General features: G+C 44.8%; 1 protein-coding gene across 3 annotated transcripts in view; it reads right to left on the bottom strand.

Annotated features, from left to right (window-relative positions):
* The window catches only part of NUP214 (nucleoporin 214), a 1006718-nt gene that overhangs the window by 421930 nt on the left and 557203 nt on the right, over window positions 1–27585 (bottom strand). For all 3 annotated transcript variants that reach the window (XM_069609281.1, XM_069609279.1, XM_069609280.1), the window contains exon 26: window positions 19703–19802. In XM_069609281.1, the coding sequence (XP_069465382.1) occupies window positions 19703–19802 (100 nt within the window). The remainder of the gene's footprint in view (window positions 1–19702; window positions 19803–27585) is intronic.

The following is a 27585-nucleotide window of genomic DNA, read 5'->3' as shown; positions in this document are numbered from 1 at the left end:
TGACAGGCGTGGCTGAAGTCCAGATGCAGGAGCTGACACGGTGAGCGTCCAGCTGCGAGGAGCAGAACAACGCGAAGCGTGAGTTGCTGATCGGGCGTGGTTTAAATAGCTTTGGAAGAAATTCCAGGTATGTATCCTTCCCCGACCACACCCAGGTGGAAAGTAGTCCCACAGGTAAAGTAGTTCCATTCAGGCCTCAAGAGGGCCTGAATGTAGCAGCATGGTCCGCCCCAGGTAAGTGCACATTAAAACGCTTGAACACATGTCTAGCTTTATGAGCCTGGCGCCTAAGGCGCCAGGACAGGGGTCCAACATGAGCCTGGCGCCTAAGGCGCCAGGACTGTGTCCAAAGGGCCCCAGCTTGGGCCCGCTGGCACTTCCCTGGGGGGAATGATGCCTGCCTCTGGGGTTGCTGGGTTGGACCTGGCTCCTTGGAGGTAGGCATCATGACAGTGGGATCGTTCTTTTAAAGATTTTAAGATTGTCACAGTGAACTTTCATTTTCTTTTATAAGAAAACTTAAAGAGTTAACAAGTTTCAAAATTATTTGAGAAAAGAGAAATTACAGTTAAAGTTATTATAAGGAAAACAAACTTGAAGATTGTGCATAGAAGTTTAAAGTTAATTAACTGCGTGTAATGTTCTTCAAGACTGTTAAATGTGTGCGCGAGCTCGCAAGTCGTCGTTTATGTGTTTTTTGAAAGCGCGCGGGTATTCAGAGCGATAGAGCGCGTGCCCAAATAAATTGTGCGAGTGAATTTTAGCGCGTGTACATTTTTAACGTGAAAGACGTTTCATGAGAAAGCGCGTGTTGGTTTGCGATAGAGCGCGTGCCCAAATGAATTGCGCAAGTGAATTTTAGCGCGTGTACATTTTTTAACGCGAAAGACGTTTCATGGGAAAGCGCGTGTTGGTTTGCGATAGAGCGCGAGTCCATTTTGATTAAGCGCGAGTTGTTTTTAACGCGTGAACTATTTTATGTGAATTACGTTTCGTTTCTCCGCGTGAGTTCGGTAGCGATAGAGCGAGAGTCCATTTTAACTAGCGCGTGTTATTTTTATCGCGTTTACGTATTTTTTTTTTTACACGTGCGGGTTTGGTAAAGAATCGCGTGTGTATTTTAAACGCGAGGACAATTCTTCACGTCTTCTGATTTCACGTGTTTAACGCACACGCTTATCAAGGAAGAAACTATACGTTCTTTGTGGAAATAAGGAAACAATTCACACGCAGAAGGAAAGCAGCATTCCAGAAAGTTAAAGAATATTTATTTAATGTAATTTATGCAAATGGAATTCAACACTTCAGAGAAAGACTGCATTTTATAAAAGCATTAAAAACTACATAGAGTTAAAAGAACTTTGAAGCAAGAAGAATATCTAGTTCTGAAAGGTGTTTCCAAGGGCCATCACTTTAGGATTCTAAAGAGACTTGAGTGGCTTGAACTATATGCACTACACAAGATATTCTACACAGATTATTAGCCTCTAAGTCTTTTACTGAGGTTTAAGTGGTAAAGAGTTCAGAGTTTATTTAGAATAATTTTAGAAAAGAAGTTTATATTATCATATAAGTAACCAGGTGTATTTGTTTACCACAGATACCAGAGCCTACCAGACGGTTGCAGGGCTGCAGTGCCTCCGTTGTTATTTTCTCCAAATTCCCCTTTCCCTTTCTTGGGGTTTTCAGCTCAGCTTATATTTAAGGGTTGAGAGGTGAACTCCTAGTGAGGGTCTGTGGGGCCAGCATCAGCTCCTGTGGAATTCAGTCAAGCCGGACCCTGACAGCCATATAGGCATGTTGCAAAGGCACATGGTGCCATGAAGAATAACATCTGAAGATTTATATCGATTGTGATTTCCTGTCTCTCTGGAGTTTGTCCTCTATGTGGGCCTCCTGCAGATAGCCGCACCGAGGGTCAGAGTCAAGTAGCTTCTGCCTTTCCAAGGCAACATAAGAGAAGCTCCCCTCCATAGAATCAGCGATAATGTTGCTAGATTCGTCACAATACACATTCAATTATGGGGCTTCAGAGCATCAGCACTTTACTTTTGAACACAGTTTACTCAGTATTAGAACACTAATGTGGTGTTAAGCCCCCGTTCCAAGGGCTGGATCGGGGGCGGGGAGGTAACGGCTCGGCAGCCAAAGTTAATGGGCCGAGTGAAGTCGGAGAACCAGCTGCTAATTGGAATGATCCCTCCGATGAGATCATGTTGGGGAGCCCACCTTGTGCGCCGACTACTCCTCCTCACGAAATCATAACACCAATGGTGCATTCACCTCGGAACATGTCCGATTGCCAATTCAAGTCACTATCAGAATGATGCTTTGAAAAGCGGGGGGAATGGAAAGGACGTGAAATATCTCATTGCACCCATGCCTGAATCCCAGGACTTTCGCACACCTGGTCCCCAAGAGTCCCCAGCCTGGTGGCTGAACGTCCAAGTTTAGTCTGCTGTCCATCTAAAACATCTCGGACACCGGACGCTTCCAAGAGTGGCACGGCTAAATTATAAGAGAACGATCAAAATTCTTTGCAAAAACATGAAAGATCTTTTCCGCTGAAAGGAAAGGAGCTCGACAAATGTCCTTCCCAATTTTTCAGCAAAGCATTGGGAAAGATCCTCAATAGACTCGACAAATTGCCTTGAAAGATCAGAAGACAAACTCCTGACCAAATCAAACGTCCCGGAATCTATAGAGGACCTGGTTTCAGCTATAAGACTCACTTAAGACATTGTACACACCTGGCCTTGAGTCTTTCCAAGGACACCAACACAAGAAAAATGAAAAGACCAAACGCAGCCATGCAGGGAAAGGTGGATTCCTTGATGGAACTTCAAAAGAAAAAAGCTAAACTAAGCAGGCCGCAAGACTCACTGGATATGGTGCAACCCTTGGAGGGTCCACAAAAGCCTAAAAATACCCAAAAAGAGAACAAAGAAAATGCACACACGAACACTAGTTTGAGTGAAGATTCATACTCAGACACAGAACCCAGCCAGGCTGACTCAATATCTTGGCCCAAGAGAGCACGATCATCTAGAAGACAGTCCTTAGCCTCGACATAGCGACATAAGTCAACTGTGCTAGAACGAAAAGAACCAGCCTAGGCTAACCAACTACAAGCTAATATACTGTCAGCAGTCACATCACTCTAGCTGCCTACATTAAGATGTACGAGTCCTTAAGTGATAACTTGAGACCAGACGACATTATTAGCGCTCATGAATTCCAAGCTGGTATATGTTGAAGCATCCATTAAATCAATGAAAGAAAAAAAAGCGAGAGAAAAAGAAATGGACAGAGTAATCCTTAAATCCTTGCTGGATTTGATGCAGGATGCAAAGACCGACAAAACGATCTTCCTAGAAGGAGTCAGTGAAATAGCAGCCTGGTCTCCGAAACCAAACGCAGAACAGCTGGCTGAGGGACAACAGCAGGAAAAATTACGGAAGCGTATGCACCTGCATAATTTAATGGATCATCAGAAGGTGAACGCTGTGGAAGTCGCGACATGAGAACATCCCATGACAAATGATCCAGCGACGTCCACTGAAGAACTTCATGTTAGAAGCTTTGCAAGTAGTTCCAATACGGCGGTTACAATCAAAGCCTTACATACTGTAACTACAGAATGCGTCAATACCCCACCACAAGCATCTCTAGATATTGTGGAAGATGCCAGAGGCCCTTCACCTGTAAATCAAACTGTCCTCGATCAGAATCGAGAGAATTTAAATTCCTTCTCCATCTTCGAGCAAAAACAAATAACTGGATGCTATAACTCGGTGACCAAAAAAGGACCACAAATGAGAACAATAAAAAACATGAAGACTTCAAAAAAGGCGAAATCCTACGGCTCACAAAGCTTTAAGAAATCTTAAAACTGTACTTCTGTGCCCGACCCCAAGAGAAGTCCCAAACAAGGCAAAAACGTCCTGTAATAACAGAGGGCACGGCAACAGTGGCTCCCGCCAAGACCTCAAATATACAAAGCCGTCAAAGACAAAGCCCAGCAATTGATGTTGCAGATGAGGCATTACTTGACCTCAACTTATGAGGGTGAAGAGCACAATGAACCGCTGGAGCAGTCGTTGGTGTTTTCAGAACTGAGTGCTCCCGAGAATGTTGTCCTTGCTTCCAGTTCCCAGGCTGAGGCTTGTTACCACCTTTTGTAACAATGGCTGACAAAAGAGCAAAAACAGGAAAAATCAGGCAGGTGGAATCACCTGACTGCAACTGCCCAAAAATGGAGCAGATCACGGAAAAAACTGCTGGAAAGAAAGTCCCAAAAAAACCGCCATCCAACTACCACGTCACAGAGAGCGGAGCAAACAACAAAAGACATAACCATCCAAATAAGAAAAGAAGATGGTCCTCTACAGGTGCACAAGATCAAAACACATGGCCCAATAGTTTTACTCAAACCGATCCTGAGAGCACATGATGGTTTGATCTTAAACCGTTCAAATATCATGAATCTCTTTCACCATATTCCGAAACTAAGTAATTTACTGACAATATCAAGATCATGGACTTCATCGATGAGAGTGAAAATGACAGAGTTAATCTCCACATGGACTTTACCTCTTTGAGCTTGTTAATCCTAGAAACAAGCGATAAACTGCGATTATTGGATTTTGATGTCAGAAAACAAGAAAACCCACAAAACTTTGAATAAGAAAAAGACAATAGCGTGTGCAGAAACAAACAAAATCACCCATAATTCCAAACGCGTATCTAACAGAGTTTTTGATATGTTTGAGGGAAGAGAGGAACTAATGAATAAAAATCAGGTAAAGATCACCATCAAGGGGAATAGCAAGGAAAATAAACTAAGAAAGGTGATGTATTAAGAGAGAGAAGTAAATATTAGTGACAAAGAGGCTTAATCATGGGCCTGGCATGCCAAAGCCCTTGCCCTGAGTGACCACGAATAGGGCCAAAAGCCACCCGAGATGAAGGAGCTGGCCATAGGGTCCTGGAATACTTGTGGTTCCTCCCATCTCTTTCCAAACTTGGACCTGCCCATCTCCTCCCTGGACATAATCTGCAGACAAGAATCCTGGCTCCTAGAAAGATCTTTCTTGGATGGTTTCACCGTCTACCAAAACTAAGCGAAAAAAGGGGAGCGAGGAAGACCTTTGTCTGGTCCGCTAACAATTATAAGAAATGGACTGGGGTTACGAGTAACTACAATCATCAATCCAAATCCCTATATCCAAATTGTGATAATTCATTTAGTTGCAAGCACACAAAAAAAAGCTAGTTTTATTAAATTTATTCTGGAATCCAGTAAATGAAGATGGAGCCTCCTTCGCAAACTAGGTCGCTGAGTGGGTGGACAAAATGTGTAATATACACACAGACCCTAAGATGATAATTTGTGGAGACCTTAACATTGATTGACATGGAGCGGCACTGAACTTATTTCGAAGATGCGCAGAAGAGAACAATGGCTCGAAGAAATAGCCCTGAGAGGCTTCCACATGATGAATAAGAATACAAAGGGGGACATCCCTGGAGCTGTAACATGGAGTAATGGAATCCAACAAGCAACCTTGGACTATTTCTTTGTTACAGGAAACTTGCTCCCCACACATACATACCCTCAAGGTGATCCTTAACAGCTCCAGTAATCACAAATCTGTCATCTTGAAATGTGTGGGAATATTAAAAGGAAATAAAAAGTGCTGGAATGAAAAAAGGAGTAGTAGAGGGCAGAAGAAACCGACCCCAAATTACATCCAAGGCAATTCCAAATCTAACCAGGGCTTTATCAATCCAAGACGATGGATTGGAAAACTGAGTCGAAAATGAGAACGTGCTGATGGCGTACAGAGAATGCAGACAGACCTACGACCAACGCACAAGCAAGTCCATGTTAGGTAAAGATTGTATGCAGTACCCTTTGGTGCACTACAATAACCCTGACCTCCTGGCAATAGGAACCCAACCTTTGGTATAAGCTTGTACTACACAGGTTGGTAGCGTGTTGAGCAGCCAGGCTTATCTCAAGAGGGGTCAATGTGAGCTGTAGGGGAGTTACAGAGATTCACAGTGACAAATATTCAAATAAACACTTGCACACAAGGTTTCTTGAATAAACAATTATTAATGTATTTACCAGTCAGTTAGAGTAAGCCTTCTTCAGAAGGGAGCAATATAAAAGCAACACACAAATACACTTCAAAACTACACACTCTTATTTTCTAAATCAGTAAAGACCCTTTTGGGATGGTCCACAGTCACAATGTACACCCTCAGGTGACTTCAATAGCTAGGGTGCTGGGGACATTAATATCCTACTGTTTGCATTTAGAATACTCTTAGAGCTTGGTCAAAGGAAACGGTTATTGGAACAAACAAGAGACCACAAATATTCTTAAGCAGGCAAATACTTTTGGACCCTCCTAAACAGAGTCATTCAGTAAGCAGAGTCATTCAGTATAACAGGTTAAGCCAAAGTCAATGGGCAAAAGTCTTATATGGGCTGAAGCACTTCTGGTAGTTAAGTAAGAAGTGTAAGCACAATATTTTAGAAGTCTTTGAAGAAAAGAGGAATCAATGTAGGGCCACAAACTGTTTAGGCGTGAGTATAGAAGATGCAAGAAACTCTACAGTAAGAGTTAAGTTCTCTCAGACTTTACAGTACCTTTGTATTGAAGAAAAAGTGCAGCAGATGACTTCTGTTCCTGTGCAGCTCTGCAGATCTCACAGTTCCTGGGCCTCAGTTGTGAGGACAAGAGGGAGGACTTCTGGGGACTCCTGCACTGCAATGGGACGGTCACCGCTCGCAACCGGTAATCTTTCCAACAAGTGCACTTCGGTGTTTCAGCTCCTCGCGACTACCGCAAATAGCAACACCACAGTTTCTGGCAGTCTGGATGGACTTTCCTTGCTTCTGGCTCTTGCACTCTGTTGAGTGGGCTCAGTCAGTCCTGCTTCCTGGGAGTCCGGAGGATCTTCTTGGAGCTCTTAGCCAACTTAAAAGCAATGCACATAATCTGATGTTCCTCTCCTTGGTATTTCGGTTTCCAGCAGCAACTCTGTGGAAATGCAACCAGCTCAGAGAGAATGACCAGGTAGCTTACTTTGGAGTTGATTGGTCCCATCAATTCCAGGGAAGAAGTTATCCTTGCAGGGGCTTCTCTGTCGATATGAATTTGGAGTTTCAGCACAGCAGCAGGGCTTCACCGGGCAAACCAACGGTCCAGGAGTTGCAGCAGGCGTCCTCTTCAAGTTGTTCTTCGGTTCCTTCATCCAGTGGTCGACTGCCTTCCAAGCCAAAAGCTTCGTCTTTTATTCAGTTCTCTCCCATTCAGTCCAGCTCAGCTGTCAGTCACCCAGCAGGATGGCTGTCCTTGCAGGACAGTCAGCCGGCCAATCATCACAGAGTGCATTTGGGTCTCCTAGGAGACTATGCACATCGGGCACCTCCCTCACTTCCTGCCTACGCCAGACAACCTGGAGCCGGAGGCGGGCGTCACTCATGAATCCTGTAAAAGGCAAAGCGAACAAAGGGACCAAACCTGGTTTTCCGCGCAGCGTAAATCTCAAGGACCTTTCCACAAGAAAAAATGATGAAAAAAGAAGACCGGGCCATTTTGACAAAAATGGCACCCTTGGCTGCTTTACTGCATCTGCGAACGCAGCCCGCGGGAAATGTACACCACAGTAGTTAAAAGTAAACCACTGCCACCAGCCATTCAGCGAGGAAAGGATAACATCAAAATGTTACATGAGAAGCTAGACAAAGGGGATACTAAGTAACCTCTCCAGCACCCTATTGTAAGATAGTGTGTGCTGGGTCTAGAAAGTTACAAATGTAAGTAAAGTCAATTTCACTTCACTGCTCTTGGAAACAGTAGTTTATCCAAGAGAAGGTATTTAAACCTTTGGGAAATCTGAAAGACTTCCCTGTGTCACTGCACTGATGGTGCTGTGTGACACAATGTAAAAGATGATGCCTATGGAGTTTGTCAGACTCCACAACCAAAAGAAACACAGTGTTAAAAATCACATTAAAATGCATGTGTGGGGGAAAAGGGTCTCACTCTCTCCAGGTTAAAAGAATCAAGTCCTCAAAATCCAGCAAAGATGCTGGGGGTCTCTAAGGTAGAGGGAATTAGCACATTTCTGAGAATTCTCCCTAAAAGTCCAAGCTTAACAAGGAGCTGCGAAAACTAAATAAAGCAACACGATTAAACAAAGACAATCTCATAAGAAAAAGGAAACAAAGCTACCGCAATTAGATACAATGTCACAAAATAATAACTTTGCAAAACGATGCGGACGCATATTAAAGGTCCTGATCACACACAACAGCAAGACCCTAAATGAGCAAGTCACCTCAATCTGCCCACCAACTCAATCCCATTCCAGACGAAATCTGGGTCTGTCACCTCGAAGAAGCAGTTTAGAACTACAACCCCACGGCAAAACATCATGGTGGATGATTACGACAGTTCGGAAAATAGAACTAGACAGAAAAGAAATCTTAATGATAATCAAGAGTGAGTAGCTCACGCGCTCCGGTTCGGGATGGCCTATCCAATGCCATGCTAAAGGAAGTGCCAGAAGAATATGCAGATTTCTGCCTGGTTCTGTTTCGCAAAATCATATGCAAAAAGGAAATGCCACAGTCCTGGAAAGCTGCAGTATTTTTAAAAAGGGTTATAGAATGCTGTCAACTAATTATCACCCAATAGCGCTCTTAGATGTGTTGGGGAAAAGTGTTCACAACCATCCTCCTAAACGTTTCAATGAATGAGTCCTAAGCTCAGAAAGCTTCGACAGCTGCCAAACCGGCTACGTAAAAGATGTGGGGTGCAATCTGAATTTATTCCTGATTAATCTCCTCAGAACACAAGCAATAACAGGAGAAGGGAAAATCTACCTAGATCTAGAACAAGCCTTTGACAGCGTTTATCGAAAACCAGCTGTGGCAGAAATTGGAAACTTGAGGCTGCCCTAGAGGTCTCCTGTCGGCCATCAAAGATCTTTACACAGGAACATCCATACAAAACTAACTGAATCAAAGGGGTACCCTGTCACAAGAAATCTATACTTTCAAAGGCTTGAAACAGTGATTTCCCTTAGCCTCCGTACTGTTAAGACATCAAGAAACCATTGTCGAAGGAGCCACCTTTCCACTGAAAAATAAATGGGACAGAACTAGGCTGGCTCCTATATGCAGACGATCTGGTGCTATTAAATCAAACCCTGGTCTGTCTGCAAAGGTGTTAGGACAGTTTTTCTGAAGTCCAACTAAGGGCTTAGTAAAACCATTCAACTGAGGCAGTAGAAGACTCCACTCTTAGTATAAGGCTGTACCACCTGAGGTCATGGTAGCGTAGGCAGAGCAGCCAGGCTTATTTTAGGAGGAAGAGAGGGCTCTAGGATCAGTACAAAAGAAATTGTGATACAAATGATCCAAAGAAACACTGAAACACTTCGTATTGTAAAAATAAAGGATTTATTTAAATACAGGTAGGCCCAGATAAATCTAGGGGTAAGTAAGCACTAACACATTATATGAAATCACAATATAAAAACACAACACTATACTTTAAGGTAAACAGACCCACGTATAGACCTTACATAACAGTAGTTTCTAGGGAAGTTAAAACCTTTTCATACACATTCAGTATAGGTGAAGCCTATTCTTTGGGAGTAAAAACCAATGGTTACTTTTCACAATTACATTCAGTAATGCAAGGACAGTAGACCCTACCAGTTGTACAGTGACTCTTAGTACAAATCACTTAATCAGTCAACTGGACAATATACTTTTTGTGAATAGTGGAACACTTATTCCAGGTGCAGTAAAAACCTATAACTACTTTTGTGATAACACACAGTTATACTAGGTGAGTAAAGCCTGAGGATGTTATTCAATTACAGGTGCTTTTGAAATCAGGGAACACAGAGATAAGCAGTAACTCTTGTAACTTATTTTTGGATGGCACACAGCTAACACAAGCTAAGTAAACCCCACATACTTTTTTAACCTCATAAAGAAGGGGAAGTAAAACCCAATGTTACATTTTACTGAATGACTCAGTTATTCTAGATAGGCAACAACCTAATGCAGACTTATTCTGGACAAGCTAGCAGCAAGTCAGGGGAAGCAAGACCCAGTTGGAGGACACTCGTACAAATTACCCTGCAGGAATAATCTGGTGAAACCAACACTTTACTTTTGGGAAGAGGCGCAACCTAATAACAGGAGAGTAATATACCTTCACATCTACTTTCTATTAGACTGGCAAAACAGTTGCTAAGGAAGAAAATATGTTGGCCATACTTTTACGAATAGTGCATCACAAATCCAAGGTAAGTAAGAACTTTTTTAACTGTTCACTCTTAGAATTACAGTTACCAACCAACTCTTTCCAAGTAAGTAACTTTTAAACGCTTATCTTTTCTACGCAAAAGGCCCAATCCCTTGAAAGTCTTTCCCTTATTCTTGGAGCATGAGTGTTCTCAGTGGTCAATAGGACTAGGGAACAACAGGCATATCAGAATAGGTTCTTTAGTAGCAAAAGTTAGAGTTCTTTATGAAAACTGGGCAAACAGGTGAGTACTTTACTTCTAGGGTTAGAAGAGGGTCCAGGGGCTTCACAGAAGACACCCTAGCAGGATTCTAGCAGTGGGACTGGGTGCACTGGATGAGAGGCCTCCCCATCACAGAAAACAACCCACAGCTACACAGAAATCCCAACAGGCTTAAGGTAAGTACATACCCAAGCCAACACAGTACCTCAGCACTGAAGAAGATTTTGCAGCAGGAGGACTTCAGGGTCTGCAGCCAAATACCTGGTCAGTGGATTCCTTGTTGTGGAGAATGAAAACAACACCTCAAAAGGGACTTTGCAGCAGGGATCTATGTAGAAGGCTCTAGGCAAGATTTATCTCGCAGCTGAATGCGGTTCTGTGGATTTGCCGCCTTTTCAAGGAGCACAGAAAACAGAAAATCGAGTTTGGATTCCCGTCGTTACAAAGGTCCAGCACTCTGTTGAGGGGACTTTTCAGACTGGATTCGTGTCTCTGGAGATCCACCAGGATGCCCACGAAGTTTCAGCTTCTCAAAATGCAGGTCTTCCTGAGTCTAGTGGATCTCGCCAGGCTCTGGCTGTGGGTCGTCGTTTTCAGAGTCCCCAGGTCGATTGGAAGGAAGGGCTACAGCAGGCTCCGGTTACACAGCGGACTCTCCGGTCGCTGGAAATCGTTTCACCCGTGTTTCCTTAATCTTCCTCTTCGGTTTCGGTTCCAGTGGTCGACTTTATTTCAGCTTCCAAGTTCGCAGCATTTATCAGGAACTACAGCACAACCTCTGCATTCTCTCCCCTCATTTTACAAGAAGGGGCGGTCTGGTTGTCCAATCAGGACCGCCAGCCCCCCCACTGGGATTTGTCCCCATTCAAGCAAGGCGTAAGACTAAGGGCTGGGGAGTTTTGGACTCCTCACTCGCTTCCTGCTCTCACAGAGACTGGAGCCTGGGCGGAACAAGGAGCGACAAGAAACAGTAAAATGGCGAAAAAAGAAGACCGGGGCCATTTTGGTAAAATAAGCACCCTTATGCCTTTCCTGCAGCTGTGCACACAGCCTGCTGTGCACCAAATTAATACAAGGTATCACTGCCACCAGCCATTGAAGGGAAGCTCGTCCCTGTAACAGAATGGTTACAGTTTTAATGTGAAAGGGGATACATTGTATCTCCCCAGCACCCCACATAAGGTGGGGTGTGCTGGTTTCACAGGATAACATGTAAAAGGGATCCAAAGATCCTTTCTACCCTTGGAAACCGTAGTTCACTCAAGGTTAGCACAAGAATGTCAAAGGGGGAGCCCCTAGGGAAGCCCAGCAACAACAGGCACTTATTGCCAATAAGTTGTTAAAGAGGATAACTTTAAAAATACACTATGGAGAGTCCATAACATTACACCCATAAAAAAAGTTAAAGTGAGTGTGGAAAAAGGTTACCACTTACTGAGGTATTATGGAAAAAATATCCCACTAATAAAGCAAAAAGATTCTGGGGTTGAGCCAGGTCAGGAAGATTTACCAGTTCTGTGAAATTCTTACCTAACAAAAGGAAATTAAACATTCTCCAAACATATGTATACCAAAATTCACTGAGAATAAACGATGCAAAATCAGAAATAATGGTCCTTGGAACTCCTACGTCAAAGCATAAAAAAGACTATCAGCTGGGAATTAAACAAAGCGTCTACGGCCAATAAATTAACTAAAATATCTCCGCTGTCCAATAAATGTAAACAAAGGCGAAACCCCCTGGCTAGAATGTTTGAAGAGAAAGATGAAACATCTAACTAACCAAGGGAAAATGATAGAAAAAAAGTATGGGAAATTCTCACTCCTACCAATTATCAGCTACTACAATCAAGAAGTAGTACCAGCTCTCTGCTGTGGGGCTGAGGCATGCCTGGGACTCAAGTAGGAGACATGGGAATACCAGGAAGGAGGGTATTGGAAAAGGGAATTGCAGCTCCAGAAATCTATCCCCATTGTGATTATTCGACACAAGGTCGTCCTGATATCCTAACATGCCAGAGTCACCACGAATGCATTGCCCCTCTTCCGAAAGGCGATTCAGGCAAGATGTCCCCCTCAGTTTGAAGTGATCAAAGAATAGCAAACATGAACGACAAGGTACTAAACATGTGGTTAAATCAATGTCTCAACTGTCAGGTTCCCATTGCATATCTCAGCTATGAGGAGGCTAGGGGTAGGCACAAGGGTCAGGGTTATAGGGAGATTTGAGTGTTTAGCCTGTACTGCGGGTTTTTAGTCAGCTGATTTCCTTAATTACATTGTCAGACATCTGATCGTGTCCGCATCTAAGATGGTGTTTCAGCTGAACAGCAGTTATTGGCCAGTGAGCATTGTGAGGTTGTTTGGAACCTCTGGAGGGGTTCTAAACTGCCTTTCATTCTAGCTATGCACCAGAGAAGTCACATCTGTAGAAAGCTCGAGAGAAAATAACTAAGAATGGAAGGTGACTGCAGTCAAGTCCAGAAACCAAGAAGTCGTAAGCCAGTGGAAACAAGATTCAGATAAGTGCCAGGAAAAAATATGTTGAAAATATGAATTTTGTCATTACCTTCAAGAAAAGTTTAAAAGCACTAAAATCTTATGAACAGCTACTGAGTTGTTAAGCAAGTTCTAGATTTTGGAGACGCAAGTTCATTTCTGAAACAGGAATTAGAGGAAAGATTACTTGTTTGTGAAGTCGCAAGTTGTGAGGCGCGTTCCGCAGATTTTAAATAAGGCCTTACGCGTGTTTGATTATGTGTTCGTTGCTGGCAACTCTTGGTTTCCATTTCGGATGAGAAGCTGGATGTACATAGTTATTTGCAAGTGCGAGCGCTTGCAAAGCTGTCAGTCGTGCTTGAGGAAAACGACCCCAAGACGTCCCTCTGCATCTTACGGGTTGCATCTAGAGACCGCGTGTGAGATTTGGGTCCTTGTTTCTAGCAATCCGTGCAGTTAGAAATTACGCGAGTCGGGCTCGAAGCGTCGGAGGAGTCTTGACAGGAAGGAATGCTGTCAGTTTCAAGGAAGCGCAACGGCTCCGTGTAAATAAATAAGTTTCACAAAACGTAATTAAGGATCAGTTAATCTCTGATGTTTGGGAAATTGTAAGGTAAAAGACTTTGAACAATTTTAAGAAAGAAGAAAGCAAGTTGAGAGACAATAAGTGAGAAAGTATTTTTAACTGAATTCAGCCATCCAGTGAAGTTAAGAGAGTACAACTCTTGAACGGAACCAAATGTGAGACCATTCAAGAATCTTGTGCATTAACAGTGTCGGATCAGAAGTACATTCCATCCCTTACTCAAGAGTAGCCTCCAAGCCAGGGGAGGCGGTAGTCAGGTAAAGCTGGGAATAAGGAGTAAAATACTAAGGGAAGATTTGCAGAAACATTTAGATGTTTAACCTAGATGTTTTTGTTGTAGGTAATCCAGAAGAAAATAAAAAACTGTGAGATCCAGGAGTTGGAGATTATTGAAGGAGGCCTTATCCTGCCCCTTCTGCCCCCCACCAACCAGGAAAACAGAAGCTTTGCCCAGGAAAGGACTTTCCACATATGGCAATTCCAGAGCAGAGACGGCCTGAAGGACGGCAAATGACAATTTGGCCAAAGGACAGTGAAAAACCTTGTGGCACGGCCATTTTAGAGTATATGGTGCTCTTTTTGGCAGTGTATGAATAAAATGTTAAACTCAGTAGAAAATATCCGCTGCCACCAAGCCCACCCTGGACACATTGAATTTGTAACCACAAAATTAGAAAAGGAAAAGCTATTTGGATACAAAGTATCCGAACTAGACTTCACAATAAGGTGAAGTGCGCAGCTTTCAAAATACAAGGACATCAGATAATGGAGACATAGTATTCCAGCACTGACAGTCTTGGGGATGGATCAGCTTTCCCATACAAATTAGCACCAAGCAAGGAAGGTAAAGAAGGCTTTACTGACAACCAAAGTCAGGTCAGGAGTCTAGACTAAGCAAAAATAAAGGGTGTCCCATAGAATTGTAGAGGAGGAAAGAAGCAAAATAGAAATCTTTCTTAATACCACTAGTTGCACTATTGAGTGCCTCCTTAAGGATATCCATGTCCATGTCCAAACTCTGACTTCAGGAGCCACACTGCCAAGTTCTTTGAGTGAGGGTGAGGGTGCGCCGTTAATCCCCCGTGCTGAGTGAGTACGTTGGTCTGGCACGGGAGCTTGATGGGATCGACATTGCCAGTTTGCGCAAGATGTGGATACCACGGCTGTCTTGCACACATAGGACCAACTAGGATGAGCGTCACTTGTTCCCTGGGGGGGAGGGGGGGGGGGGGGAGCTTAAGCAAATTTCCCTGACCAGTTCATCCATAGGGCGTTCCCCTTGGAGCCTGGTTGGGGGAACCTTGATGCGAAATCTGGGCATTGACTGTTTTCGCTTGTAGCAAACAAGGATATTGTGGGGAAACCCCATTGAGAGAAGAGGTGTTCTACGACGTTTGTGTCTAGTCGCCACTCGTGTTCCTCTGGTAAGGGATCTCTGCTCAATGTGTCTGCTAGAGAGTGGAGTTCCCCTGGAACGTGCTGTGGTGAGGAATATTTTCCGTTTGAGTGCCCATTTACATATTTGTTGTGCTAGTTTGGACAGATTTGGAGAGTGTGTGCCCCCTTGTTTGTGGATGTAAAACATTGCTATAGAGCTGTCGGTGAGGACTTGCACAGACTGTTTTACCAGGTGCTTCTCAAAGGCCTTGAACACCACCAGTAGTTCCAGCAGATTGATGTGGTTCTGCGCTGTTGCATAAGTCCACAGACCTTGCGCTGTGTGGGGAAGGTAGTGAGCCTGGCGAGTGAGGTGTCTGTTGTGACAATCGCTTGCACTTCTGGATTGTGGAAGGGTTTTCCCTTCAGATTTTCTCTTGTCCATCAGCAAAGGTTTTGTACTAGTGTTGGCTAAACGACCACTAGTTCGTCCCACTGACCGCTTGCCCGAGACCACTTTCCCCAACCACTCCTGCATGGGTCACAGGCGCGCGTGAGGTACCAGGTAAATGCAAGATGCCATCATGCCTAGCAAACGCATAGCTTTGTACACTCTTATCTGGTGGCCGGCTTGATAATGAGGTATCTGCAGTAACATGTTTTGGACACTTTCCTCTGATGGAAAGTCCAACCCCTCTTCTGAGTCTACTACAGCTCCTAGGAATGGTTTGGTTGTGCTGGCCACTAGGCTTGACTTTTCTCGTTTAATGAGAAGCGCAATTGACAGAGAAGATCGATAGTCTTGAATGTTTTGCCTGCAAATCTGTGGAGTCTCCCCTGTAATCAGCCAGTTGTCCAGGTAAGGGTATACTGGGATTGCTTCCCTGCGCAGGTGCGCTGCCACCACCGCCAGTACCCTTGTGAATACCCTTGGTGCGGATTCTATTCCTGAAGTGTAGCACTTTGAATTGGTAGTGCTGGTTTGCCATCTTGAGCCGCAAGAATCTTCTGTGCACTGGGAACATTGAAATATGAAAATAAGCATTGCTCATATCCAATGTTGCCATGTAATTCCGCCGCTTTAGCAGAGGGATTACTTCTTGTAGGATAGACATGCAGAAGTTTTGTGGCTTGACATGTGTTTGCAGGGCGTAATCTAATACTGGGCGCATAGTTAGATTTTTTTTGGCAAAAAAAAGTAGACTGAATAAATACCCTTGTTTACCTGGTTGGCTGGGACGATTTCTATGGCGTCCTTTTGGAGCAGTGTCGCAATTTCCTCGAGAAGGATGCGTTGATCTTCCTTTGAGTGAGGGAATGGTTCCGGGACGCTCGCTTAGCTCCACACAATAACCGCACGCTACGGTGGATAGCACCCATTTGTCTGATGTGATTCCCTCCCATGCTTGGGTGAAGCTGGAAATACGCCCTCTTACTGGAGAGGAATGGGAGGGAACCTGAAGCGGGTAGTCACTATTTTGGAGGTGTGGCTCCACCTCTAGACGAGGAGGACCTTCCCCGGCCGCGAGATCGGCGCTGTCCCAGTTGGTAACTTTGTGAGGCCTGGCCTTAATTGTTACCCAGGATGCTCCCCAATTCTGATTGTAGCCTGAACCTCTTTTTTGAATTTTGTCCGCTTGAGTGATGAAAATTACTATTCTTGACTCTCTGGCCTGTGAATTTATTAGTCAGCTGGCCCAATGACTTTAGTGTGTCGTATTCCTCTTTGGTCGTTTTCAAGGTGTCTTCAACGTCCTTTCCAAAGAGAACGTTGGGCTCAATGGGCATATTGAGAAGTGTAGCCTGCATGTCTTGCTTGAGGCCGGACTGGTGTAGTCAAGCATGATGCTTAATGATAGTTCCCTCTGCAATAATTCTGCCTGCGTCATCAGCGGCGCCCAGATTACTCTTCAAAATGCAGCTTGAAACTGCCCTGCCTTCTGCGGCCACCAGAGCCAATTTCATCTTAAGGGTTTCAGTAGATGAAGATAACAAAGCTGACACCGCATCCCATTAATGGCAGTTATAACTCGCCAGAAGAGTGGTATTATAAGCGGTCCTCGCTTGAAAGGCAGCCGAAGAGGCAACTTTCCGCCCCATTGTGTACAGCTTCTTACTCTAAACTGGAGGAGCCCAAGAGGCTAGGGGTGTTCCTGCTCTCTTCCTTGTTGTTGTAACTACAAGAGAGTCAGGTTTGAGCTGTCCCCTGCTAGAGAGGTTCTGAAGGAGCAGGGCGGAAGAGCTTCTCGATGCAGGGATTAACAGCCGCGTCTGGTTAGGTGTCCCCAGTGAGGGCTGAATCCTCCGCTGAATAGACTGCAGGATGGGCATGAACTGTGCGACAGCCTTCTTATCCCCTAAAATATCTTTATCTTGTTGCCTTGATGAGCATATCGTTTTATATTGGCTGGTCATCTATAGGCGAATCTGCCACTGTTCTAGTGAGAGCATGAGAGAGTGGAACCTACGGGCTGCCCTAGACTGTGGTCAGGGGGGTGGGGGGGCTGTGCTGGTTCTGTCGAGCGTGCGGTCCAGTATCAGGTTCATGTCTCCTCCCCAGAGCACAGGCACACCCACATATGTCAACAGTCGCTTCAGCGCCTCAAAGAATTCCGGGGAGTCGGTATTCGGGCAGTAAGTGTTGACTAGCACCATTTCCGTGCCCTCCAATACACAGTAAAATAAATTGCATCTCCCTGCAGGGTGTACATGAGCTTTTTTTCCAACAAACCTAAGGTTTCTGTGTACCAAGGTAGCAACTCCCCGAGATTGGGAAGAAAAGGTTGTTAAGTACCTATTGGGACCCCAGCCAGGGGTCATGCCCCGGCAAATTGCTTCCTTGGCGTGCATTTCCTGAAGGAGCAGCACATTAACTTTGTGATGCACAGCATACGAAATGATCTTACGAGTCTTGACCACATTCCCAAGCCCCCTGACATTCCAACTTTGAAACCTCAGTTGCTGTACCATATTCTGTGTGTCTTTTCAACATGTCAGATAAGCCGTACCAATCACCCAAACCATGTGTATTGAAGCCTCCCTTTCAGAGCACCCAAACGCCAACATATCCCCCCCCCCACCCCCCCCCGCCAAGAACTTCCAGGGGGCGAGCCAGGAGCATGAACGCAGCTACCTGGCCGCTCACTGGTGGTGCCAAACCAAAGACCCTCCTCCCCCACCCCCACTGCTAACCCCAACCTGGCAGCGCCACCCCCCCACCACCAGTAGCAGTCCAAACAGAACCAGGGAACCGCTTAACCCTGAAATCTAACATTGCAACTGCAAGGGGGTGCGTCATTGCCGCAACCACAAACATGAGGGGGTGTATACCCCAAGCTATAATATAAAGTGCCGGCGGTTGCCTTAGTACACCCTCCATCGGCTCATAGGGATGAAATGATCAGTTAGCGGCAATCAAAACGATTGAATCAATCCTCCGTTGTGTCAGACGTCCTCCCTCGGGTTGGCTGCTGGGCTAGGAATAGGGATTTGCGCCTCAATAAATTTCACAGCTTCGCTAGGGACAGTGAATAAGTAGAGTTGGTCTCCAAAAGTACGTTTTGGACTAGCTGGAAATAGCATGGTATAAGGAATATTTCTTTCCCTAAGCATCTTCTTGACTCCGCTGAATAGGCGCCGTTCTTGTTGCACTCCAGTGGAAAAATCCGGGAAGAGCCTGATGATTTGGAAACCTAGCCTTAGTTCCCCTTTCTCATGAGCCAGTCTAAGGAGCAGATTCCTGTCCCGGAAGCTCAGGATTTTCTCTATAATGGGTTTGGGGAAGTCGCCCGGCTTAGGACAGGGGGACCAGGGGAGAGGGGGGTTTGGAGAGGGCAAAAAAAGGCAGAGAGGTCAGGGTTCCCCAGAAGGTCTTTAAGTAGGTTGACGGTGGCCACCTCCATCTTCCCCTTGAGGACGTCTTCGGGGACACCGATAGTGCAGACATTGTTCTGTCGTGAGCGGGACTCGAGGTCATCACACTTGTGTTTAACATGCTTCATGTCCTGGGTTAGGTTTGCCACTGTATCTTGAAGGGCATGTAGACCATCTTTATTAGCTCCTATATTGGTCTCCGCCTCTGTGATGCGGGCTCCCTCGTGAGCCAGTTGTGTTCGGAGTGAATCCACATTAGCATTAATATCTACCTCTTGGTGCAAAACACGCCGGCTATTGTTTGAGGTCTTACTATCCGCCCCACCCCCATGTCCACCCCCAGGAACTGGAACCAATAGCAATGGCTGTGTCCTAGCCACCTGGATGACAGATCCCCGGGGACTAGCAAGTGAGACACCTTCAGTCAGCTTCTAGTTTTATATTCCTTCCAACCGCTTCAGCTTTTTGCCCGACTCAGTCCCTGCTCTTTTTCTGGGTTCTAGCCCCTTTTCCTCCACATCCCAGAGCCTTTTTCTCTGCTTGTTTAACCCAACCTCTGCTACCGTCCATGTTCTCTAGCCCACAAACCTTTCCCCAGGTTCTACTCTTTCCTTCGCACCTCAATTCTAGTTTGTTTCTCATCTCACTGCACTCAATTCTAAGTTGTCCATTCTCCAATGGTTTTAATCATCTTTCTGCCCCACTGACACAAAAATGCACCTTCACCAAGGATGGTTGTTAGAAAATGGCTTGACAGCCATCTACAAAGCCATCAACCCCACATTTGAGTAACTCACAAACCTGTTATGATGTTGATTGATGGCAGCCGTGCAGTGGAAGATGAATTCAGGCCAGCCGGCACAGGCATCTGGGGTCCTTTTACAGAACTTGTAGACAGTCCCTAAAACATCAAATAAGGATAATGAGCTGAAAAGGTACACATGCGGCACAGCAGTTACTCACCACAGTGACTATTGCACTTGTAATACATTGTCCCCTTTCCTGCATATTTAAGGGCAATTATACCAAGCAAAGGGAAGGCACTGCAGCAACATGCAAAGACGCTTTATTATTGGAAAAAAATCTTCTGTGGCCAGAGCAATGTTAGGAAATATGTTCTTTTTGCAGCTTTTCCTTCATTAACATCAGTACAACCCCCCAAATTGTTTGGGAGGGCGCAGGTCAGTCGCTAAGGCTACCAGAACATGGTAACTATCTTCCTTTCATGATTTTTTGTTGTTTTTAGGCTGCATGCAGTACCTTTCAGTGAAGTACGGCACGGGTACTCTGTATCCCTTTTTCTTTTATTAAAATTTTTATGATGTACTTTACATTTTTTAGTATCCTTTAGCAACATTGTTATAACTTTCAGGATGTGTACAAAAGGAGCTCTTGGCAGCCAATATTTTCTACCATGTTTTTTATTTTTCATGCATTGGACTACATTGTGCAAATGCACCATGGACGACTTGATATCGAATACAAAAAAAGTAAAAAAGAAGCTGAAAGAGAATGACTGGATATCCACTCTTGCAACCGATGCTTGCTACCGTTCAGCTGCGCATCTTGTGATGGAAAGGCTATCTGGCAAAGTTTCCCAACAGCCTCTATCGAGACCAATTTCTCAGAGCTCATTAACTTGCTACCCACAAACGAAGTTCTTGCAATACAAACCAAATCCACCCAGAATCAATGTCCTTTTTGTGGAGTGGATTCTAGCACTGAAACATCTTTTGCTACTCTGCCGAGCTTTAACCGGAAAGAGAACGAAACAACTTGGCCACCTGATGTCACAATTTACCAGTAGGATTGGTGAACCACTCTGATGAACGGAGAAAAGACTTCACAGGTGATAGATGTTGCATTTGCGAAAAAATACTCCAATAAAATGAAGAGACTAGATGTTTAATTTTAAGAAATCTCACATAGCACTTGGTCATCTTTTAAAAAATTATTTGGGATCATCATGTCATTACACTATCACACAAAATTGGATGAAATGTTGACGTCTTTGCTAACAAATTGTAATCAATTAAAGCAAATTAAAAAACAAATGTGTTTTTGAATACAATATACCCAAAATGGCTGTGCCACATGTTTTTTGCCCTGTCCTTTGTCCTTCCTTCCTACCTTCTCAAGACAGGAAATGACATATGGAAAGCCTTTTCCCGGGCAAAACCTTGACTTTGCCAGGCAAAGCGGCATTGTGAGTGTTAAGGCATTTTTTGTACAACCCTCTGTTGAGAGCACTATGACCGCTCACCTTAATGGGAGCTAAGACCCGACAAGAAAGGGAAGCCAAACCTCTCCAAGTGTAGGTAACGTGGTCAAACCAAGAAGGCTCAAATCTTAGGTAGGGGTTGCAGGTCGAAAAAAAGTTACAATTGGTCCAAGCATTTAACCCTAGAAAATACACCACATTGATACTGAAAGATCTATCACTTATTTAAGTCGCACATCAAACTCTATCCGGTCAAATTAGTACTTGGGTAACAATACACAATATTAAAAAGATACCAAGCATATTATACAAACAGTAATACCTATAAAAGGACTCTCCTAACCCCACTGCCTATATTCAGGCCCGCTACCAGGAGTGAGCACCCGACATAAAAAACAGGAGCGTGGGGAGAACCAGGGAACCATGACACCCAACAAGTAGGTAAGCCTTCTATGGTAATGCACATTTTTGTACAGTGTCTTAAAGACGCCTCTCAAACCTGGTACATGTGAAGGCTCTAAACCTGGTAGCCAGGGCCTAACATATGTTAGGGAGAAGGAAGAAAAAGGGAAGCAGGCACATTCTTTACCCATTAGAAAATCAGTCAAAAAAATCACCAGGAACTTTAACAATAGGCTACATTTATTTGGACCAACTAAGATATTACAATACAATTAATAAATATGCACACTGAATAGTACATCAAAGCATTATAGGGTAGGAAACCATTTTAAACCAAAGCAAGAGAGCTTTGCTGTCGGCAGCTTCAGTTTGGTGAGCCTAGGTGCTATTTTTCGGTGGTAGTTGTCATGTGTTGTTGTCCAAGGCTATGTGTGGATTGTTTGGTTGCGGTGTAGTATAGGAAGGATTGCGTTTAGTTTGGAAGTGTCTTAAGTAGAGGGATTTGTTTGTTTTAGTAGTTGGTTAGTGTTGATGTTTCATTGTGCCTCTGCCGTTTGGGCCATCAGAGGTTTGGCCATGATGGAACATCTCCCTGCTCTATTCAGTACAGTCTCATCACTGGACACAAAGGTTGTTTGGAGGTATAGTCTTCTTTAACCCCGCCCAACACCCCGATCAGGGACTGATGGGTGACTGTACTGCATCTGCCTTAGGTGTCCGATATGCAGTCATCGCTGCCTCCCTGGTCCCCCTATCCTCTATCCTTAAGGTCTCTGATCACTGGGATACTTCTATTTAAATGTTCTTTCATTTAGACTCTGATCCCACCTGTCCAAGGTACTACCCAGGACTCTTCCCATCTCTCATTCCTTGGCCTCTAGTAGGCCCTTCAAAGGGAATCAGGTCTCCCTGTTACTCGGGCGTTCTCCCACCCTGCACGTGTCATGGGTCAGTTGAGTCCTCCGTTTTACCAATTTTGCTCATACCGTGGGGTGGGGGTGTTCATGCGTTTCGTCTGGTTCGGAGTTGAACAGCCAGGTTTTAAGGAGGGGATTCCAAGTTTTTGCAGATAGGTAGGAGAAGGCCGATCCAAACTTCTGTTTATATAGTTTCAGTTCCAGACGAATGTCGTTGTTGGATCCAAGTGTTCTGGCCGGCTGGTAAATGCTGATTTTATTTTGTAAGTGTTGTGCTACTTGAGCATGGATTGCTGTGTGTGTTATGCACAATATTTTGAAAGGAATGCATTTTTGATTGGTAGCCCATGTAGTATCTTTAGACCTGGGGATATGCAGTCCCTTCTTGAGAGTTTGAAGAGAAGTCTGGCCGCTGCCTTCTGTAGACGTTGCAGTTTCTTAAGTAAGCAATCTGGCATTTCAAGGTATAGGCTGTTGGCGTAGTTTATCCTGGAAATAAGGGAGATGATAGTGTGTGTGTGAAGGAGAGGTATGGTGGAATTTATTTGATTGTGTGCAGGTGAAAGAATAAGTTCTTGATTATTGCATTTACTTGTGGTTCTAGGGTGAGCTTGTTGTCCATTAAGATTCCAAGTTTTTTGACTATTTTGGATGGCATGGGCGCTCTACCGAGTTCCGTGGGCATTTGGGATGTATTGGTTGCCTCCCTGATTTTTGGAGATAATCATGATTTCTGTCTTTCCCGGGTTGATTTGGTGTCGTCTGCGTAGTTGTAGCAGGTGGGGCTGTGGTTTTTGATGAGGTTGATAAGTGGAGTCATGTAGATGTTGAAGAGGAGAGGGAGTGGTGTTCCGCTGTGCTGATTTAAATGGTTGTATCCATACCGTTTCACCGTTTCTGTTCTTTCCGATAAAAAGTATTTGATCCAGAGCAGCGCTGTAAAAACAAAGAGGTGATGGCTGGAAGGTTTAGACTGAATCTTAACCACTGGCATTGCTCTGGGCAACCCTCCAGACCATCGTTCTTCGCCTGCCAAGCCATTACAGAAGGGGATGCAAATCAGGCTTGGTCCCACCCCAAAAGGGGCAGTCCAGCCCGAACTGCTAGGTCATATTCTTTTCTGCATGAGACCACAAGCATCCCCTAACACTTTTCGGCCTTGTTGGGCCTCATCAGCGAGGAGTAGCTTGGGTCTCTAGGCCCAGCAGGCACGGGACCCATGTCTCAGCATACCCGTCCCATTCGGGGTGACAAAGCAAAAACAAAGGTGATGATTGTGTCAGTGTTAGGGAGAATTCTCAGAAATGTGCCAATTCCTTGCTGGACTCTAGGACTGGACTGGAAAGAGACCTTTTTCCCACTCATGTATTTGTGATTTATCACGGTTTCTCTTTTGGTTTTGGAGTCTGACAAACTCCATAGGCATCATCTTTGCATTGTGACACACAGCACCTTCAGTGCAGTGGCACAGGAAAGTCTCTTAGATTTTCCAGAGGTTTAAATACCTTCTCTTGGATAAACTGTTTCCAAGATCAGTAACATGAAATTGACTTTACTTACAATTTGTAACTTTTTAGACCCAGCACACGCTATTTTAGGGTGCTGTAGTGGTTACTTAGTATCCCCTTTGTCTAGTTTCTCATGTACCATTTTGATGTTACCCTTTCTACAAGTAATGTCTGGTGGCAGTGGTTTACTTTTTACTACCATTGTGTGTTTTTAACGCGGCCTGCGCTCGCAGCTACAGTAAAGCACCTCTTGGTGCCCATTTTGTCAAAATGGCCCGTTCTTTTTTCGCCATTTCTTGTTGGAAAGGTCCTTCTTGAGATTTACTCTGCGCACCAAACCAGGTTTGGTCCCTTGGTTCGTTTGGTCTTTGGCGGGATTTACAAGTGAAGCCCGCCTCTGGCTCCAGTATGTCTGGCAGGAAGTGTGGGAGGTGCCCGAAACTCCCTGTGCTTAAAACCCTTGGTTACAGGAATGCACCCTAAGGTGATTGGCCGGCTGGCTGTTCGGCAAGGACAGCCACCCTGCTGTGTGATTGACAGCTAGGCTGGAATGAATGGGAGAAACCTACATAAAAGGCGAGGGTTTTTGGCTTGGAAGGCAGAGTCGACCACTGGATGAAGGAATCCGAAGAAGAACTTTGCTTGCTGCAACTCCTGGAACGTTGGTTTGCCCGGTAAAGGCCTGCTGTTGTGCTGAAGCTCCGAATTCGCCTCGACTAGAGAAGCCCTGCAAGGATGACTTCTCCCCTTGAGTTGGTGGAACCAATCAACTCCAAAATGAACTCGTTTGGACATCCTCTCGGAGCTGGATGTACTTCCACTGCTGCTGGAACCGAAGTGCCAGGGAGAGGAACACCAAACGGAGTGCATCACTTTTAAGACAGACCCGAGCTGCTGGAAGATCCTCCGGACTCCCAGTAAGCAGGACTGACCAAGCCTGAGCCACCTCAACAGAGTGGTGGACCCTAGAAGCGAGGAAAGTCCAGAGGTTTCTGTGAGACCGCAGTGGTGCTATTTGCTGAAACGCGAGGAGCTGAAACCGCAAAGTGGCGCTGAATAGAAGTTGGTCCTTTTCTGCCGCTGACCGCCCGTTGTGTTGTAGGAGTCCCCAGAAGTTCTCCTCTTTTGTCCCCACGACTGAGGCCCAGGAATAACAGGATCTACAGAGCCACACAGGAACAGAAGCCAGCTGGAACCATTTCTTCTAACCAAAAGGTACTGTACAGTCTAAGAGAGCGTACCTCTTGCCTTGTAGCCTTACCTTATCTCACTTGAGACTTGTCTTGGTTACCTATGTAGAGTTGCTTGCATATTTTACAACTCACAAGTCTCCATAGTGAGTGGCCCTACTTGATTCTACTTTTTCTAAAAAGACTTCTAAAACACTGTGCAAGACTTTTACTTTCCTGCAAGAAGTGCTTCAGCTCACGTAGACTTTTGCTCAATTGATATTGGATGGGCTGGCTCCCTGAACGATACTTCTCTCCTCTGCTTGCGTCTTACCTTCCCTCCAGGAAAGGGTTAATTTACTTTGCATTGGGGTTTCAAAAGTACTTACCTGCTTCAAAATACTTGTGTGATCGCTTGTTTTATTCAGAAACCCCTTTACTTTAACACTCATTTCAGTATTGCTCTACATGTGCCAGTAATATATGAATGTAAAAATGTAGTTATTTAAGTCACCTGAGGGTGTAGGAAGTGTGTGTGCCATCCCAAATGGGTATTTGCTGATTTAAAGAAACTAAAGAGTTTATTTTGGAGTGTGTTTGTGTGTTACTATTATATTGCCCCTTCTGAAGAAGGCTTATTCAAACTGACTGTTAAATTAATAATGGTTTAATCAAGAAATCTTGAGTCTAAGTGTTTATTTGGATACTGGTCAATGTGAATCTCTGTGTAAATCCCTGACTGCTCACATTGACCCCTCTTGAGATAAGCCTGGCTGCTCAGCCACACTACCAACCTGTGTAGTACAGATTTATACCAACGGTTGGGTTCCTATTTCCAGGAGGTCAAGGTTGTTGTAGTGCACCCAAAAGGTACTGCAACAAATCTTGTCTAACAGTCGGCAATACCTATTTCTTCTAGTCTCTTGATAAGGATGTTGTGGTTGACTCTGTTGAACGCTGCAGAAAGGTCAAGTAGTATCAGCAGCGAGTTTATGTTGGAATCTGTGTTGGTCTTTAGATCGTCCCAAATAGAGAGAAGTGCCATCTCCATACCTCTCATGGGTCTGAAGCCGACACGTGCCTCGTCCAATAGTTGGTGGTTTTCTACATATTCCAGAGTTTGTTCGTAGACATAGGTCTCTAGCAGCTTTGCCGGCTAGGGGATGTTTGAAATTGGTCTGTGGTGTGAGAAACCAAAAGGTGTCTCACCCGCTAGTCCCCGGGGATCTGTCATCCAGGTAACCAGGACACAGCCATCGCTTTTGGATCCAGTTCCTGGGGGTGGACCAGTATGGGAGGATCACCCGAGTGAGGGGTCTCTGGGGAGAGTGAGTGGGACACTGTACCGTGAGACGCAGTATCCTCTTGTTTATAACACCTTTTCCCAGCCTACAAAGTAGGATAGGCAGGAATTGTTCCCCCTCAACTCCCTTTTACAACATGAACACTTTCTCACAGACAGCCCGCAATGAGAGAAAACGGACTAAGACTTGAGCCGTTTACCTGACGTGTCTCAACTCAATGGTCAGGAAATTACTGATCATCACATACACCTGACTTTCATTACACTTCCCCACACGAATAAAAGGCAAAGTACGAAAGCACACTGAGCGAGGCAAAGCACGCTAGGAAACAGCAGTTCCAAGATGGCTGTTTAACAAGAGGAGCAAGACGGTGAAACAGAAGGGCGTCGCAAGGAGGGAAGGTCCCTTGACCTTTTCGACAAGGAACCATTACTTTCACGAAACCTCAAGAACAGAAAGCGTAAGACCAGGAAACCAGGCTGAAGAATCCTGCAGTGTGTGTCAGAGGTACCCAGGGCTCTCACCGCATCAGTAATCGAGAGAGGGAGAATCTCCAGCCACTGTGGTACTGTCCTTGGCTCCGAGAACAAAGCCGCTTCAGTGAAAACAACACAGCCGGTGAGTTGGGGAGACCGATACAAGACTGGTCTGTGTTGAAACCAAGGTTGCAAGCAGCAACATTCTATGCCGAGCACTGGTACGAAGATTGTTAAAACGCATGTGATAAGAAACGCACATTAAGTTAAACTGATGAGTGATTGAGGTTTAAAGCAAGCTACAATACCGTTGACAGAGTGGTCCGGCACTGCGTGGGTGCTCAATCGAAGGGCTCTAAGTTGTCCAGCTGAGAAGTAATAACAGTAGATAAAGTTGGTCCGATCCGGGCGGAGGGAGAACAATTGAAAGAGAACGAATAAATGTTAAATGTAGTGGTCCTGCAACGGGTCAAGTTGAAATCCCGCACAAAGTCAAAAGTCTTTGATTTCGATGAAGTAGAGAAAGTTTGGAAAAGTACATGAATTTGGTCCGAACCTGACAGAGGGAGATCAAATGAAAGTTGTGTTAAAGTGGGTCTGATCCCAGTGAAGGGGGTCCCAGGGTGAATCGAAAATCACCCAAGAAGTTGTACATAAGTATCCTGAGGAGAAAGGAACTTTTGAATG

This window comes from Ambystoma mexicanum, chromosome 8 (assembly GCF_040938575.1).
Source record: "Ambystoma mexicanum isolate Mex_15411 chromosome 8, UKY_AmexF1_1, whole genome shotgun sequence".
Lineage (NCBI taxonomy): Eukaryota > Metazoa > Chordata > Amphibia > Caudata > Ambystomatidae > Ambystoma > Ambystoma mexicanum.
Note: the sequence above shows the minus strand (reverse complement) of the source record. Positions and strands in the feature narration are given on the sequence as shown.